Genomic DNA, 15,420 nt, shown 5'->3' on the forward strand with positions numbered 1-15,420 from the left:
TTATTCTGGCTTCTGCTGTTGTAGATCCTGGCAGAGGATGACAGGATCAGCTCATCTGTTCAGCTGGTGGCACTCCAGTCAAAAAATAAAGCTCCCCTTTCCACAAGGAAAGTGGTACCATCTCCTAACACCTACTCTCCATCGTGTAAATATTCCCCTAGATGCAGGCCTAGCAGTGTGCCGAACTGGCACAGTGAAGTATAATTCACACACTGTCACACCAGCTTTAGTCAGTCCCATGGCAAGAAATATGTGTGAGACCTTAGTTTTTACAAACTCTATTTTATGGTGTATACCACAGCTGCATATCCCAACTGTATGGACTTAACCCGAATATATTTGGGACACTAAAACAAGAGAAAATATTAATTTTGTGGTATTTTCTTTGTATCATCTTTTCTTCTGTTCAGTCAATGTGAGGTTGCCATAAATTAGGCCTGCTGAGAGACTGATGCTGAGCCTTCCATATGGCAAATATTGAATTGAGAGATGTGAAAGAGAAATCACTTTTTTATTTTTGAATTCATTCTTTTGTCTTCATGTGGAATGTCAGGTTAAGCCACAAGTGCAGAGAAACAATACTGCTAGTGATGTTTCTAAATACAAAAGGAAATGGCTAATGAAAAAAAAATTAAGTAAAAAAAAAAACAAAGGCAAGTCCGTAGAGGGCATAATCAAACACCTAGAACGGATTTTGCATCAGGCTCAGTACTAGGATTTTTAGGCTATAAAGCACAGTTCTTTTGTTTCAAGGAACAGCAGTTCACTGTTACAATCAGAGTTTATTAAAACGCATAACTGCATTTTTTTATTAGATAAAGTAGTCCTCAGGTCAGGTAAATCAGCACAGAACCATTGAAATCAGTGATGCTATGCAAATGTATAGCAGCTGAGGATATGATATACTGATTCCCACTGCAGGTAATCTATTCTAACATCTTTTCTGCCTAGTACTCTACACTCAGTAGGGGAACAATTCAGAAAAAAAAATCTGAAAAAATCAACTTTTGTGCAAAGATGCCAAGCATATTTTTTGCAGGTTAGGGCCCTCTGTGAAGCTAGTAATAGAGTGGAGAGTGAATTTCCTGGTGCTGCTGGGTCATATGGAAACAAAAGATTAAGAATTTTATTGGTGGTTTTGTCATTTCTGAAGATTAATTGTGCAATCCCTTGGAAACCACTAAAAAAAAAACAAAGAAATTTTTAAATTGTAAAATGTGACCATAGTCAAAATTATTCAATGTATGTAAGCCTCTCTCTTTCTGAACACCAGGGTTTAAACTTCCAAAGGGCTTTTTCATTTTGTATTTGCAGTTTCATGCCTCCAATTAGTTATTTCTGTAATTTTGCACCCATAACAAATGTAAGCACAAATAGGAGCAAACAGACACCCAGTTACTGGTTTTTGGTGGCAAAATTAGAATTCAGGTTCCAATTTTCAAAAGTGCTCAGCATTGACCTTATTCTGTTCCTAATGAAGACAGTATAAACACACCCATAGCCTTCAGTGGGAGAAGAATTAGGCCAATACTGAGCACTGTGAAAATCCCATCCATTAAGGCCTGGCTAGAACCAAGCCCTAGAAGAGGAAACATGGTCTTGTGGTCAAGGCAAAAGACAGTCCCTCAGGGAACTGGGTTCCGTTTCCTGTTTTAGCACAGACTTCTTGTGTGATGCTGGACAAAGGGGCTGGACTGAAGGTGAGAGGTTTACAGACCCTATGCAAAACCAAGCAAGACATGGAGCAGTATTGGGCCAGGGAGGCCCCAATCCTCAATAGCTGCAAGGTATGCTCCAGATGATGGGACAATTTAAAAGGCAGTGGTAGGCCAGTGACAGGGGGAAGGTATTACAGGCTGCACCAGAGCTGTGAATCCACAAGAGGCCCTGAAGAACGGGATGTTGTACCCCGCAGGCGAAGCAAATATTACTAAAACTGTGACCACACCGTAAATGGAGGAGCCATACCTGATAGGAAGTGACCCTGGGGGAATGTAACTTGGGGTGGGCTAACAAGTGGTCCAGACAATGCAACATCCCTTTAGGGCCCTATGTTGGGATCTGGGGGAGTGGAACACCTGCGTCGTCCTCTCCTGCTCCCCTTCCCCTCTGTTGTGAAGGAACCTGAAGTGGGGAAGAAGGGACACACAGGAGAGACTGAGGCCTGCTGTATAGGAACTGACAGGGCTCTGTCCAGGATGGGCATACAGAAAAGTCACTGCCTGACCACTAGACCAGCTGGCTGTCAGACTGACCAGCTACACTGAGCAACTCTTATTCATGCTCCATGAGCACTTTTTCACACAACCTAGACTGAGCATTCACCCATGTGAGTAAAAGTTGCACAATCTCATCCCACGTCTCTCTGTGTCTCAATACCTCATCTGTAAAATGCAGATAAGATTTCCCTCCCTCACAGGAGTGTTTTAAGGATAAATTCATTGACTCCTATTCCCCTTTTACTCTGGCTTTACATGAGTGTCACTCCATTGACATCAATGGAGTTACTTCTGATTTATACCAGTGCAAATGAGAGGTGTTTAGGTATGAAGATGAAGGGGGCCATAAAAGTACCTAGAAAGAGAAATACCCTTGCAGTTGATTCCCATAAGTCATCAAATACACACATAAAACTCCATTTAAGTAAACAGGAACTGCACGTTTATATCTGAGGATGGCTCTGTGATTTTCACTTGTAAGTAAGAATTAAGAAGTAAGACACAACAGGGTCTGGTGGAAAGGTAGACAGTCTCTCCAATGTTAAGGATGCTTTTGATACCAACCAACTCCAGCAAAGAAGAAAACTAGGAGCATTCAAAATTTTCAGGTTAACCTTCAATGACAAGTATTTTTCATGAATGTTAAGGAATCAGAGCAATTAGTTTTCAGAAAAAGAAATATTCAGAGTCCTTGAAACTCTGAAAAGTGCCTATAGTTCCTTCATATCTCTAGATCTAGTGTACAGATCCAAACTGTACTACACAACTGACAAGGGATAATTACCTCATACACAGGATAATATTCAGGACCAAAAAGAAAAAAATATATCATTCATAAATAGCATTATTTATTGAAGAAACTATGTATGAGTCTCAATCACTGAAGCCAACACAGAAAAGATGCCATCAGAGAAAACTTTTACTGACTGGTGCTGCAGTGTTTTGGCTGAAAGCAGGAGGCTGCAGATGAGAAAAAAGGACAACATAAGATGTTGAGATAATTCTCCCTGCACCTTCTAAGAGATGCATGAGGGGAACCCTGAAATATATACAAGCATTATAAACTTTAAATAGACAGAAGTATCCTTACATTAGTGATGAAAGAATTGACAAGTATTTTCTGTAAATCAGAATTAAAGTTGTTGTTGCATTTTGGGAATACATCACTGACCTACATAGGACAATTGGTTTCAACAGTTTGGAAATTCCTATGTCTAAGGATAGACTATGGATTGCAGATTAGGCCCCTAAGATTTAGCAGAAGGTGTATAAGTAGTGTATCATCATTCAGGTTACTGAATATATTACAAGTGAACTGCCACGTATTTAAGCTCGGATTGAGCAAAGCACTTTCAAACATGCTTTTGTAAATAGGGATGGACTTAAGAACATGGTAAGAACATGTTTAATTGCTTTGCTGAATGCGGGGCCTTAATCCTCAACAAAATATCTCTATTGTAAATAAACATTGCATGTTGTAAGGGGATTTTTGTCAATTTTGTAAATTAATAAAAAGTTGGAAATCATGGATTAGAATTTTCAGTGACCAACCAGTTAGTTCCTTTTGATAATATTCTACTTCAGTTAGAGGTTCTGTAACTTTTTATAGCTAGAATAAATGGCATATATAGTTGTCTTCATTAGTAATTTTATATTATACCACATGCATATCCAAACATTTCAGCAAATTATAATAGAAGAAAGTGACTCTACTTTTTTATTTAAATTTAGTATTTGGTAACATTAGTGGTTTAACAGTTTAACATCTTGCCTAGATGATCTCCCACAAAAGAAACAAAATGAATACTACGTAGTACAAGATCAAATTTAAATCTACAACTTTTGTTAATAGGTTCTCAATCAATATGTTCAAGCAATGTGTTGTCACATATTAAAATTGCTTTTGTATTAAATATCCAGGCTATAGATTTCTATAGGGATTAAAAAAAGTGTATGATACATCATATGAACATATTTTTATGCTGAACATTTCTCAAAATAGCACCTCCCGCTGTCAGTGTCTATGCCCCATGAACAGCTGAGCTGAAGTGCTACTGACAAAAGCAAGAAGGGTATAAAAATGATAAATTAGTCAAATTTATACAAGTCAGGAATGAAGTCCAATAATGAGCCTTTTCTTTACCACCGAAATGAAACTGTAGATGTTCTGTTATATATATCTATATATATAGATACAGATATAGATATATATAATTTTCTTTACACCTAGAAACAAATATTCTTGTAAACTTCTAATGAAAGGAAAAACCTACTAACTTTCTTAAATGGCAGATATATTTAAAAACATAAAAAATATTTGCCTATTATAAAAAATTAGATTAGAACAAGCTAATATATGGAGTAAGCTAATGTATGCAGGGGTTTGGAACAGATCCCACATGAGGAGAGATTAAAGAGGCTAGGACTTTTCAGCATGGAAAAGAGGAGACTAAGGGGGGATATGACAGAGGTATAGAAAACATGAGTGATGTGGAGAAAGTGGATAAGGAAAAGTTATTTACTTATTCCCATAATACAAGAACTAGGGGTCACCAAATGAAATTAATGGGCAGCAGATTTAAAACAAAGAAAAGGAAGTTCTTCTTCACACAGCACACAGTCAACTTGTGGAACTCCTTACCTGAGGAGGTTGTGAAGGCTAGGACTATAACAGCGTTTAAAAGAGAACTGGATAAATTCATGGTGGTTAAGTCCATTAATGGCTATTAGACAGGATGGGTAAGGAATGGTGTCCCGAGCCTCTGTTTGCCAGAGGGTGGAGATGGATGGCAGGAGAGAGATCACTTGATCATTACCTGTTAGGTTCACTCCCTCTGGGGCACCTGGCATTGGCACTGTCGGTAGACAGGATACTGGGCTAGATGGACCTTTGGTCTGACCCAGTACAGCCGTTCTTATTGTCTTATGGGTACACTTATAAGGTTATATCTTTTTAAAATTTATTTATTTAGCCAATTCATACCAGCTGTCTGAATTTTAAACTGAGATTGACTAGCAAAGAAATATGGGCAAAACTCCCTTAATTACAGCATATGCCAGAAACAGATTTACATCAGATACCAAACAAAATATAGTACAGGTCACTGGAACTTCATTAAACATAAACTGCTACTGAAAGAAATGGGGAAAACAAATAAAATATTATTATGAATGACATTATAGTGTACCAAGTGCATTCTTAAATGACACCAGCAGTACAAATCTTGTTTTTGTTTTTCCAGCTTATACTGTGTATAATGGTGGTAGCTGTAGAATAAAATAAGCAAATATACCTTACAAAATATTATGCACAGTCTTCAAGCTTAACATGACTTGAATTTACTAGTACATTCCCTGAGACTGGTCATTGTTATTCATAGATTTTAAGGCTAGAAGGGAAAAATATGATCACCCAATCTGACCTCCTACCTAACGCAGGCCATAATATCTCACCCAGTAATTTCCACATCAAGCCCATAACTTCTGTCTTGGCTATCGTATGTTTTGTAGAAGGCTATCTAATCCTGAATTAAAGACTAGAAGGGATGGAAATAATCACTACAAACATTGCTGTTGACACTTTTTGCTTTCCTACAGTCAATAAATAAGCAGTTACGGTCATAAATAAACAATCTGGGATGACCCATACACATTCCCACCTGCTTCCCTTCTGCATTTGCAGAGCAGGATAAACAACCACAAAAGAAAATCCACATGCTTTGCCTAACTTGTCAGCATCTAGAACCAATCTGTATTCATTGCAAATGGGATTCTTCATCCAATCTGGGGCATCAATAGCACAGGTACCATCCTCCAGAATGGCAGAGTTGCGTAATTATGGTATTTTCATTAATGAATCTTTGACTGTTCTATTCATTCTTGTAATGTAATGACTTAACTCTCTGAATACTTCTGGAATAGAAAATGAAAGTACATTTAGCTCTGCATGTGTGTGTATGTGTGTGTGTATATATTATATATATATATATATATATATATATATAGACATACACCTATAGGCAGATCTCACACACTGACATTTAAAAAAAAAAATTAATTAAGGTTGATTTATTTACAAATGCAATGTTTTCAATACACACAAAAGATGTATTTAATGTTTTATTTTTAAACACAATTAAAAAATAATATATAAATATATACATACTGCAAATGTAATACAGATAACAAATTCATTTAAGCCCATTTATGCACATTAGTAACACACCATGTGGCAGAAAGACTATGACTACAAGAAGACCCCTTGGCGATTTATTTTATATTAAATCCCTAATGGCCTCTCCTCATCTTTATAAAAATATGCACAAAAGTCCAGACTATGCAGCCATTGAAATGAATGGTTATTTATTTGCTAAACGAGAACCCTATGTTTAATGTTCCTTAGACATAAGGTAGCCTGCAAAAGTCGCATTCCTACAGCTCCATACATCATTTATTTTACATACCCTAACTTCTCACAACAGGCATCAGAAAAATATCTCTGAACAGCATTGTAAGTTGCTGAGAATTTTGTTTCCAATTCCATTACTGGAAGATTAAATGTTAACATGTTTACTTGCTTTTTTAGCATCAAAAACAAATCCATGTACCAATCTGACACCATTTCAAAAACATAATGTGTATATTTATACTGGAAAATAAAAGTTTGCCACGTCTGTGATGTGATCATCAAAAACAGACAATGGAAGTTCAACTCTTCAAATAAAATTAAATTAGAATACATTATGATTTATGTAGTAAGGCAACTAGTTTAAAAGTTGTTTGAAAATGCCGGCCATGCTACAGCTGAGAGAGTTACTTGTTTTTATATAGGTATATTGTGTAATACTTAAATAAAAATCTGTTTTCATAATACACAAATCTGCCAGAAAAAAATTGCAAATGGACACATTGTGCTACTACTAATGCTATTTTGAAAAAATATTTTGAAATTTAACCAAGGAGTTTTCCTTCTCCTGGACACAAGTTGGGCTGGTTAGGAGATTAAAATCTAGGGTTAGATCCTTGGGTCTGGCCAACATTTGTCAGGATCAAAGGAGAGCAGGCACAGGTGATGTTATGCCACCTTTCTGTCCTTCCCCTATCCAATCCTTGAGATAGCTGAGGGCTGTTTCAAACCCAAGTGAAATTTATAAGAGCCTCCAGGCTGCTCTAAGTTATACTGGCTTTAACAGTCTCTTAAGGGAGTTGTTCCACCGGCCCAAGATCAGCAGAGCACAAAGTGCTGTGTCGACCCCCTCTTCCATTTCTGGGACATACCCCACCTTGACCAGGAGGGCCAGCAGCGGGAAGTATAGAGTCAGCTACACTATCATGTGGGGATTGCCCTATGTAAAGAACACTTTACAAAATTATAAAGTGTGCTCAGATATCAGGGTGAGGAATGTGATATAAGAACCTTGATAGAGCACTGTCTCATCAGTCAATCAGCATTCAGTTTCTCTCACATATGCTGATCAAGACCAGATACTCATATACCTGTTGGCCATATTTTTATATACATAAGTCTCTTCTAGGAATCTCTATTTATGTTATTTTTCTTCTCTTTAAAGATATTGCTCGTTGTGTTATCATTAAGTGGTCCAACTGACAGACTGTGGGCTGAACCTGGCCTGCAGGACAATTCCATCCAGCCCCAGAACTCCTGTGGCATCCACTCCCCCAGCAGCTTCCCAGAACACAGAGAGTATTGCTGTGAGTGAAATGCTGCACAAGCCACATGTGGAGAAAAATGGTGTCCTGCTTGTGAGGTCATGCCATGCCGAAGAGGCCATTTTATAGAGCCAGTCTCCCTCTGGCACATGCAGCACTTCTCTCCAGCAGCAGGAAGGTAAAGGTAGCTGATGAGGTAGCCAGCGCGCAATGGTGATCCTCAGAGTCATCTCTCTGGAATTCTGTTTTGGTAATGGACCTATGGGGGTGCCTCCAGTCCAAACTAGCATCTGGCCCACAGCACTGAAACAGTTGGACCACAGACTCCAGCAAAAATATCATCAAGCTTTCATAAGAAACTATAAAGAAAAGGGGGTTCCATGAAAGCTGCATGTCTTGTTCACTATATTGCATCTTGAGGAAAGAGGAGAAACGGAAATTTCAATTCACAAAGTATTATTCATCTCTCAGAAAAAAATGACTTTCCTGGAAAGTCACATTGAGAAAATGCTTCTCATTTCCAAGGGAATTCCAACAGAGAACAAGCAAAATATACTCTCGGGGTATAACATAATAAAACAGAAATTAACAGCAGTGCAAGCACTCAGTTTTGCTACAATACCCTATGAATAATCTCCATCATGACTTGGAGAAACTTCCCAGTAAAAGTAATGAAAACAACCGCCACTTGGGCCATGTTACTTCTTGAACAAATGCTGCCATGCATGTAAATAAGATGCAGTTTGTGTGTGATATGGCTCTGTTCATTTCTTGTTTTAACCTAGAACTTCACTGTAATTTAAATCTATAAAACCCCAAACAGAAAGAGCATTGCCTGAAAAATGCAAAGCTGTGTACATCCAGCTCCTCACAAAAATCCTGATTTGTATGCATGAAATGCCTTCCCTGAATTGATCAGTAAGGCCAAGTATTCCTTTAATGCTACCCTCTATTTCTTTAAACTTTCCTCAAGATCCATCTCTGCCAAGATGCCTCTAAGAGATCGGAAAATTGATGCTGGGCAGATGGGATACGTGATACTTTATTAATATAATAACAGCGGTAAATATACTCACATACAAATAAAATGTATATATTTGATTGTATTTCAACCCCTCACACCCCTCATATGTCCCTTGTCTTCCCAAATTGCAAACATGTTGGAGCAGGGATTGTACCTTCCTATGTGTTTGTATAGCACCAAGAACCATAGACCTTGATACTTTTCAGGCCTCTCAGTGTTACTGCAATGTAAATATCGACTAGTGATACTAATAGTGACTTAGTTGGTAACTGAAGGAATTATTGAATTATTGCCACTATTACCTTCTTCCTAAACCAAAGAACATTTTAGCAAACATTTTCTCTAACAAGGGATATTAGCATCTATATTTTTAATAGAAAAATCAGGGCTTAACTCCATAGTAACTGAACAGTTCACAAATATTGCGGAATTTATCTTCACAACTCATCTAGGAGGTAAAGAAGTATTATTATCCTCATTTTACTGAGGCAGAGTGGCTTATTCAGGATTGCACAGGATGTCAATGGCAGAGTTGGAATATGAACTCAAACATCCTGAGTTCCAGCCCAGTTCCTATCCATAAAACCATCTTCCCCATAGAAACACAGGAGATAAGACAGACTCTAATTTCATTATAGATCTGTAAAACCAATAATAAAAGAGAGCACACTTTTTATGGGTATATGAAAGACTATGTAAGGTATTTCATTTATTAGAATATTAACATCACTTGATATATTGATTTTAAAAAGACTTTATCATTCTTAAATACTCATTTAACCCATTCACAGCCTGAGTGTTTCAGGTGTGACATTTTCATTCTTCATGACACATGGCAACTATAGCAATAAACATGCATCTGTGAATGACACACTATTCCTGACGGGTTGCAGTAGATATAATCATGTTATTATCACTATTAGTAGCAGCAGCAGCAGCAGCTGTGCAACCATCAGAATCAGTAAATCCTAACAGATCAGGAGAGATCATGAAACCAAAGCAAATAATCAGGCTTAAGAAAATTCTTCATCAAAAGATGCTCTTACGTATCTGTTGGCTGGAAAAACAGTTTGACCCTGTTAGTTTTCTAAAGAAGCAAACACATTATAGATGCAACATCTGTGGCATTAAAGCAAAGCAAAACCTGTGTCTCATGTCCTCAATAATGTTTAATTAGTTAATGTCTGTGCAGCACTTAGAACACAGAAAGCACTGCATAAGTGCTAAGTAATATGAATTATTATCATTACTACTGAAGCAAATCCGGAAGTATTTATACAAGCAAAACTCACAGGAAGGTGAACATGAGTTTTATCTGAGTAAAGACTCATATCTTCAGGATTTTGCCTGAAGTAAAAGACTCAGGTTTTCCAGTTTTTGCCTATTGTTAATTATTAGTTCTATTATGTGACACAGAGTTCTGCTTGCTGGAGGTGTGACAGGCAGAGCAGTACACTATGATTTTGCAAATCCATCCCTGTCTCTACTGGTGCTGTTGCAGATTGCTCCATCCCTGACAAGGCTGTGAATCAGAACAAGCCAACAACTGTCCTCTTGTGTGCTTCTGTCAAGCACTGTGAGCCAGACAGAGTTCTGGAAGTGTTTGAACAGAGTGTAGTAACTCAGCATCACAAAAACTAACCTCCGGCCAGAGGGGCTGGAACAACGCCACGTCAGTTACAGCATGTTTCTTTTGCAAAGAGAAGAACTAGAAGGAATGACTTCTAGAACTTCTAGGAATCACTTCCAGGTAACTTCAGTCAAAAATGCTGGTAATATCAGTGACTTGATGGGTTCAGATTAAAGATCATTTAACTCATGGAAATCACTAAGAATTGATTGTTTTGTGCATATGCAGTTGAATCTCCTTCCCCTAGATAGTTCCATTTAGTTATGCCTCAAACAATGTTCTTGTGAACCACTTCACTGCTTGTGAATCAAATCTTGGTGTTCCCTGAACAACAGTATTCTAAAGTCAAATGTGATACAATATATTCACTGAGGCCAGTTCTGAAACTTGTCTGCTTTTAGAACTATAAAAACATTGCAGGGGTCAAATGTCTTTTGTAGGTAGTAGAAGAAAGGGATACAAATTATAGGCTAGAATGTGACTAGTTGTGCAAAGTGGAAGTAAAGGTCCTCTGTCTCCCAGCTGAGCTGTGTTAGTGCTACCTGGATGTTAGATCTGGCTCCTGTGTAGAGCACAGAAGCTGCATTCCACATACTCTCAGGAAGTAACAAAAGCATCTTAATTTAATACTGAAGCTAGCTCCTCATTATAAGCCTAATCTGTACCACACACCTAAATTAGCAAAATGATAGACAACGGTTAAAATAAATTATTAGAAGATTATAAAATCCCATTTCTTATTCAAAGAATGCATTTCCAACCATCTTGTTATTGGTTATTTTGACATTTGTATATTTTTGCAAATTTTAGGGACCAAAGTTAAAGTTGAATGGGCCATGCAAGTTTGTTGGAGTGATGGAGGATGACGGAGGACTGTATGGCACTGAGAACATGGCTGGACCCTTTAACTGTTCATTTCTTGACTTTCTAACATGTAGTTTTTTAAACCGATTGATTACTGTGCCAGCATGTAAATTACTGTCACTGACACTACTGACATTCTATCACTTGTTTAGTAAGCTAGACATTAACTTTTTGACATACTAGCCAGTACAATTAATATCTAGTATGATTCAAGGTATGTAGCTTTGAAATCCCTCCACAGAAGATATCTTGATAGAAAACATGCTCAAATACGCTTCTCTGGGCAATTAAAAAGTGTTTTGAATAAGTTAGGAAAGAAAATCCAAGTCTGACATTTTAAATACACCAGGATGATATTCAGCAGTACAAAGCTACAGACTAGATCCAGCAGACCTAAGCCTCTGGTACTGCTGTCCCTGGAATTTCCATAGGCCTTGCAGTGTTTGCAAAGATGAAGACTAATCCCTATTTTCAAGAGGAACTATCCCTCTCTTGTACCCCAAAATGCTGTGTTTCATGGACTCTCCCATTCTGTACTGCCCAACTGCCATAATTAGAGTAAATTAGGTTATTTGATATTATACCAAAATACTCTGTACCTGAGCATGCTTAATGCTCAACATGTCCTAACAGGTTCTTCTCCAACTGACTAAACATCACTCAATGAGGGACAAGTTTGAAGGGCTCACACCATTAAGACACTAGGCTCTCCCCTTGCTGACAGTGTCACTGCAGAAGGAAATCCAATGAAGAAGACCACAAAATTGAAAGGCCAAAAATTAATTCACACTTCAAGGCACCCAAGAAGCTTGGCAGCAGAAAGAAAGATGCCCAGCACCTCAGCTCCTATTGAGTTCAGTGGAGTTCTGGGTGCTCTTAAAATCAAGTCCTTGGTGATTAGGGATGGGGTAGAACCTCATCACCTTCTTGCAACATTCATCTACCAATAAGAGAGCCATGACGGCTACTGCCAGGCAGCCTATTTAAAATAACAAAGGAAGGGAGAAAGAATAAAACATGACCGAATCATAAAACATCTGTTCCCCACTTCCCTCCAGCTTAACTCTGCTTGTCTCATAGTCAGCGAGGCGTGAAATTTGCAGAGTTTGAGAGTCAATCTTTGTGGCACATAGGGGTCTCATTCACTGGTAGCCATAAAACTCATTTTTACTTGTTTGAGTTGGTGATGCAGCACAAATACAGTCTTGGGTGTTTGGCCAGATTGGCCCTCTGTATGCAGGGTGACCAGATGTCCCATTAGCGGGACGGTCCCGATATTAGCAGCTTTGTTTTATATAGGCAACTATCCTCCTGCGGAAAAAAGTTTCCTGATTTTTCACTCCTGCTACCTGGTCACCCTATCTGCATGTAAAGGATCATTTTGGATAACACAAGATAGAGGAGTCAGTAATACAAAACACAATGCTGTTAGATGAGGTGTGCTTTATATGTACCTGCTCAGTGTGTGAGGACTGGGCTGGGACTAAAAGCGAACACCTGCACTGATGGGGTATGTCAAGTGCCTACAATGTAGTAAAAGCCCTCAGGAGAAACAGGAGCAAATGTAACAGCTGCCTGAGGCTCGTGTCTTACTCCACTCCTTTTGAGGTGACTAATGCCACTTGCAGGACTAGTCACACTCAGTTGCTGCACTTCCCACCCATATAGTGGCTAGTCCCTGAACAGAGGCTTAAGGGGAAGGGGAAGGTTCCTCGCGTGTCCCTTTGCTCTCTCACACCTGTGAAGAGCCAGCCTCAACCTGGCCCTGAATGATTTTGATTTGTACTTCTACACATATAACAGCTAAATCAAAAGTGATATCAGCACAATATTAATTAAAAACAGTACACTAGAGGGGAAAGAACATTTGTAAAATATGCATAACACTGAACGGCTAATAGTTATGCACACATTTAACTAAGAGCACTCCAGCTTAAGCGAGGTCAGTTCAGAGGTGTGACACTGAAAACTAGCAATCAAAAACATGGCTTTCACTAGTACTGCTAACACAGGAAATGCCTGAGACAAGCAGCCATCTAATTAACACACTGGAAGGATTTCTTATCAATCCTGGAACTTCTATAATTTATGACCAACGTGACTGTTTTCACAACATTCAAAGCAGGTGTATAAAAGTAAAAAAACAAGGGGACACTTTTCTCAAGGAGTTGAGAGACTAGTAGCCCCACTGCATGGAAGGGTAGGTTATGATCCAAGCATTGCAATTTTCTGCAGCTGTCGCTCTAAAGCATCCTGGTAAATTACTTTTATTTGAAAGGATATTCAGATGCATAGTAATGAAAGTCAGACCACAAATAACTACAGCATTCATAAAAATGAATTTACATCATTGACAGAATCTGCTCATACTCTATCCTGAGAAAACAAGTAACTGAAAATCTATGTGAAAGAACAGGCCACCTTCTTCAGCTTGGTTGTTTGGCAGCTATATTCTATTTATGTTTCCTCTTACCTCAAGGGTCATGTACACTGTGCTAACTGCAACTTTAATTTCTCCATCTGACAGCTCCTTGAGATCCTTCAACATAGCTTCCTCAATATTTAAACCTGTTTGAGATAAAGAAAAACTGTTCAATACATATAAGTTTCAGAGCTAGTCAAATGCAACAGGATGAGTTAAGACCAGAATTTTAGCCTGAATGTTAACTCTTCTGGCTTTTATGGGTTCACATCAGAAAATTAACATTATTATTTTGTAATTTAAATTAATATTAATAGTATGGTACTACTACTTTAATATCAGAGTAAACAAAGTTCAAAAGAATTAAAAGACAAAGATACTCATATATTCAGTTTCTTTCGATAAAGTTGTAAAGGCTCTGATCTGGAAGCATATTGAATACTACTTGTCAACGAGTGCACATAATCTTTACTCTTCAGATCATGGATATAAGACTTTTGGCACTAATAGAATTGTTGTAACAAATCATTCAGAGCTGAAGCAATTAAGGTACATGCTGTAAATACAAACTTCAGATTGCATTCTACCATGGATCTTCCTTAAACTAACATTGTACCAATGGATGTTTGTGTGTGGGATTAAAGATGAATATAACCCTCAGGAACAGATTAACATGTATATTGTTGACACAGGAGATTTTATCATCATCATCTAGTTGGTGACTTTAATCGTGGGATCTGGATTCCTCTATATAGGAGCCAGGAATGTTGTGAATTTTCAAAATATTTCATTTAACCATATCGCTTTCATTTACTGTAATGGGAGATGTCTGGCTAAAAGGCTGCAACATTCTCTAAACTAAATTTAAATAACTCATGATGCACAGGAACATGGTCAGTTGATCCCTACTGATAACGCAGATAATATAGCCAAATAGCCACTCACGACTAAAACAGCCATATAAATCATAACTGCTCATCAATGAATGCAGTAGCTAACTTCTCTTTAATCAGCAAACTATTGACAAGATGAACTGGCAGTTTCTCATGTATATTCAAAATCTTTGATATTTTCACTTAAAAAATTACTATATATAGACAGAGTCTTTAATAAGCAAAATATCTATTCTCTTCATTGTGCCCAAAATAACCAGTACACCTATGAATTCAGGTTTATAAATGAGTGCTGCTTTTTAGATGAAACCTAGAACTGCTATTTTGTTGAATTGTTCCACTTCTGCCTAACAAACTAGACACTAATATATGGAGGTATACCTATCTCACAGAACTAGATGGGACCTTCAAAGGTCATTGGCTCTAGTCTCCTGCCTTCACTAGCAGGACCAACTACTGATTTTGCCCCAGATCCCTAAATGCCCCCCTCAAGGACTGAACTCACAACCCTGGGTTTAGCAGGCTAATGCTCAAACCACTGAGCTATCCATCCCCTTATCAGGGCTGGCTCCAGTGTTTTGGTCACCCAAGTGGTGGGGGGCGGGGGTAGCTGTGATCGACAGCACTTCGGCAGCAGCTCTACCACCGCCACTTCATTCTTTGGCAGCAATTCGGTGGCAGGTCCTTCCCTCCAAGAG

General features: G+C 38.2%; 1 protein-coding gene across 1 annotated transcript in view; it reads right to left on the minus strand.

The window, feature by feature from the left end:
- PRUNE2 (prune homolog 2 with BCH domain) overlaps positions 1-15,420 on the minus strand; it is a 356,369-nt gene that overhangs the window by 315,472 nt on the left and 25,477 nt on the right. Inside the window, exon 4 of the mRNA XM_050944080.1 lies at positions 13,881-13,975. Coding sequence (XP_050800037.1) covers positions 13,881-13,975 — 95 coding nt within the window. The remainder of the gene's footprint in view (positions 1-13,880; positions 13,976-15,420) is intronic.

Source organism: Gopherus flavomarginatus, chromosome 3 (assembly GCF_025201925.1).
Source record: "Gopherus flavomarginatus isolate rGopFla2 chromosome 3, rGopFla2.mat.asm, whole genome shotgun sequence".
Taxonomy (NCBI): Eukaryota; Metazoa; Chordata; order Testudines; family Testudinidae; genus Gopherus; species Gopherus flavomarginatus.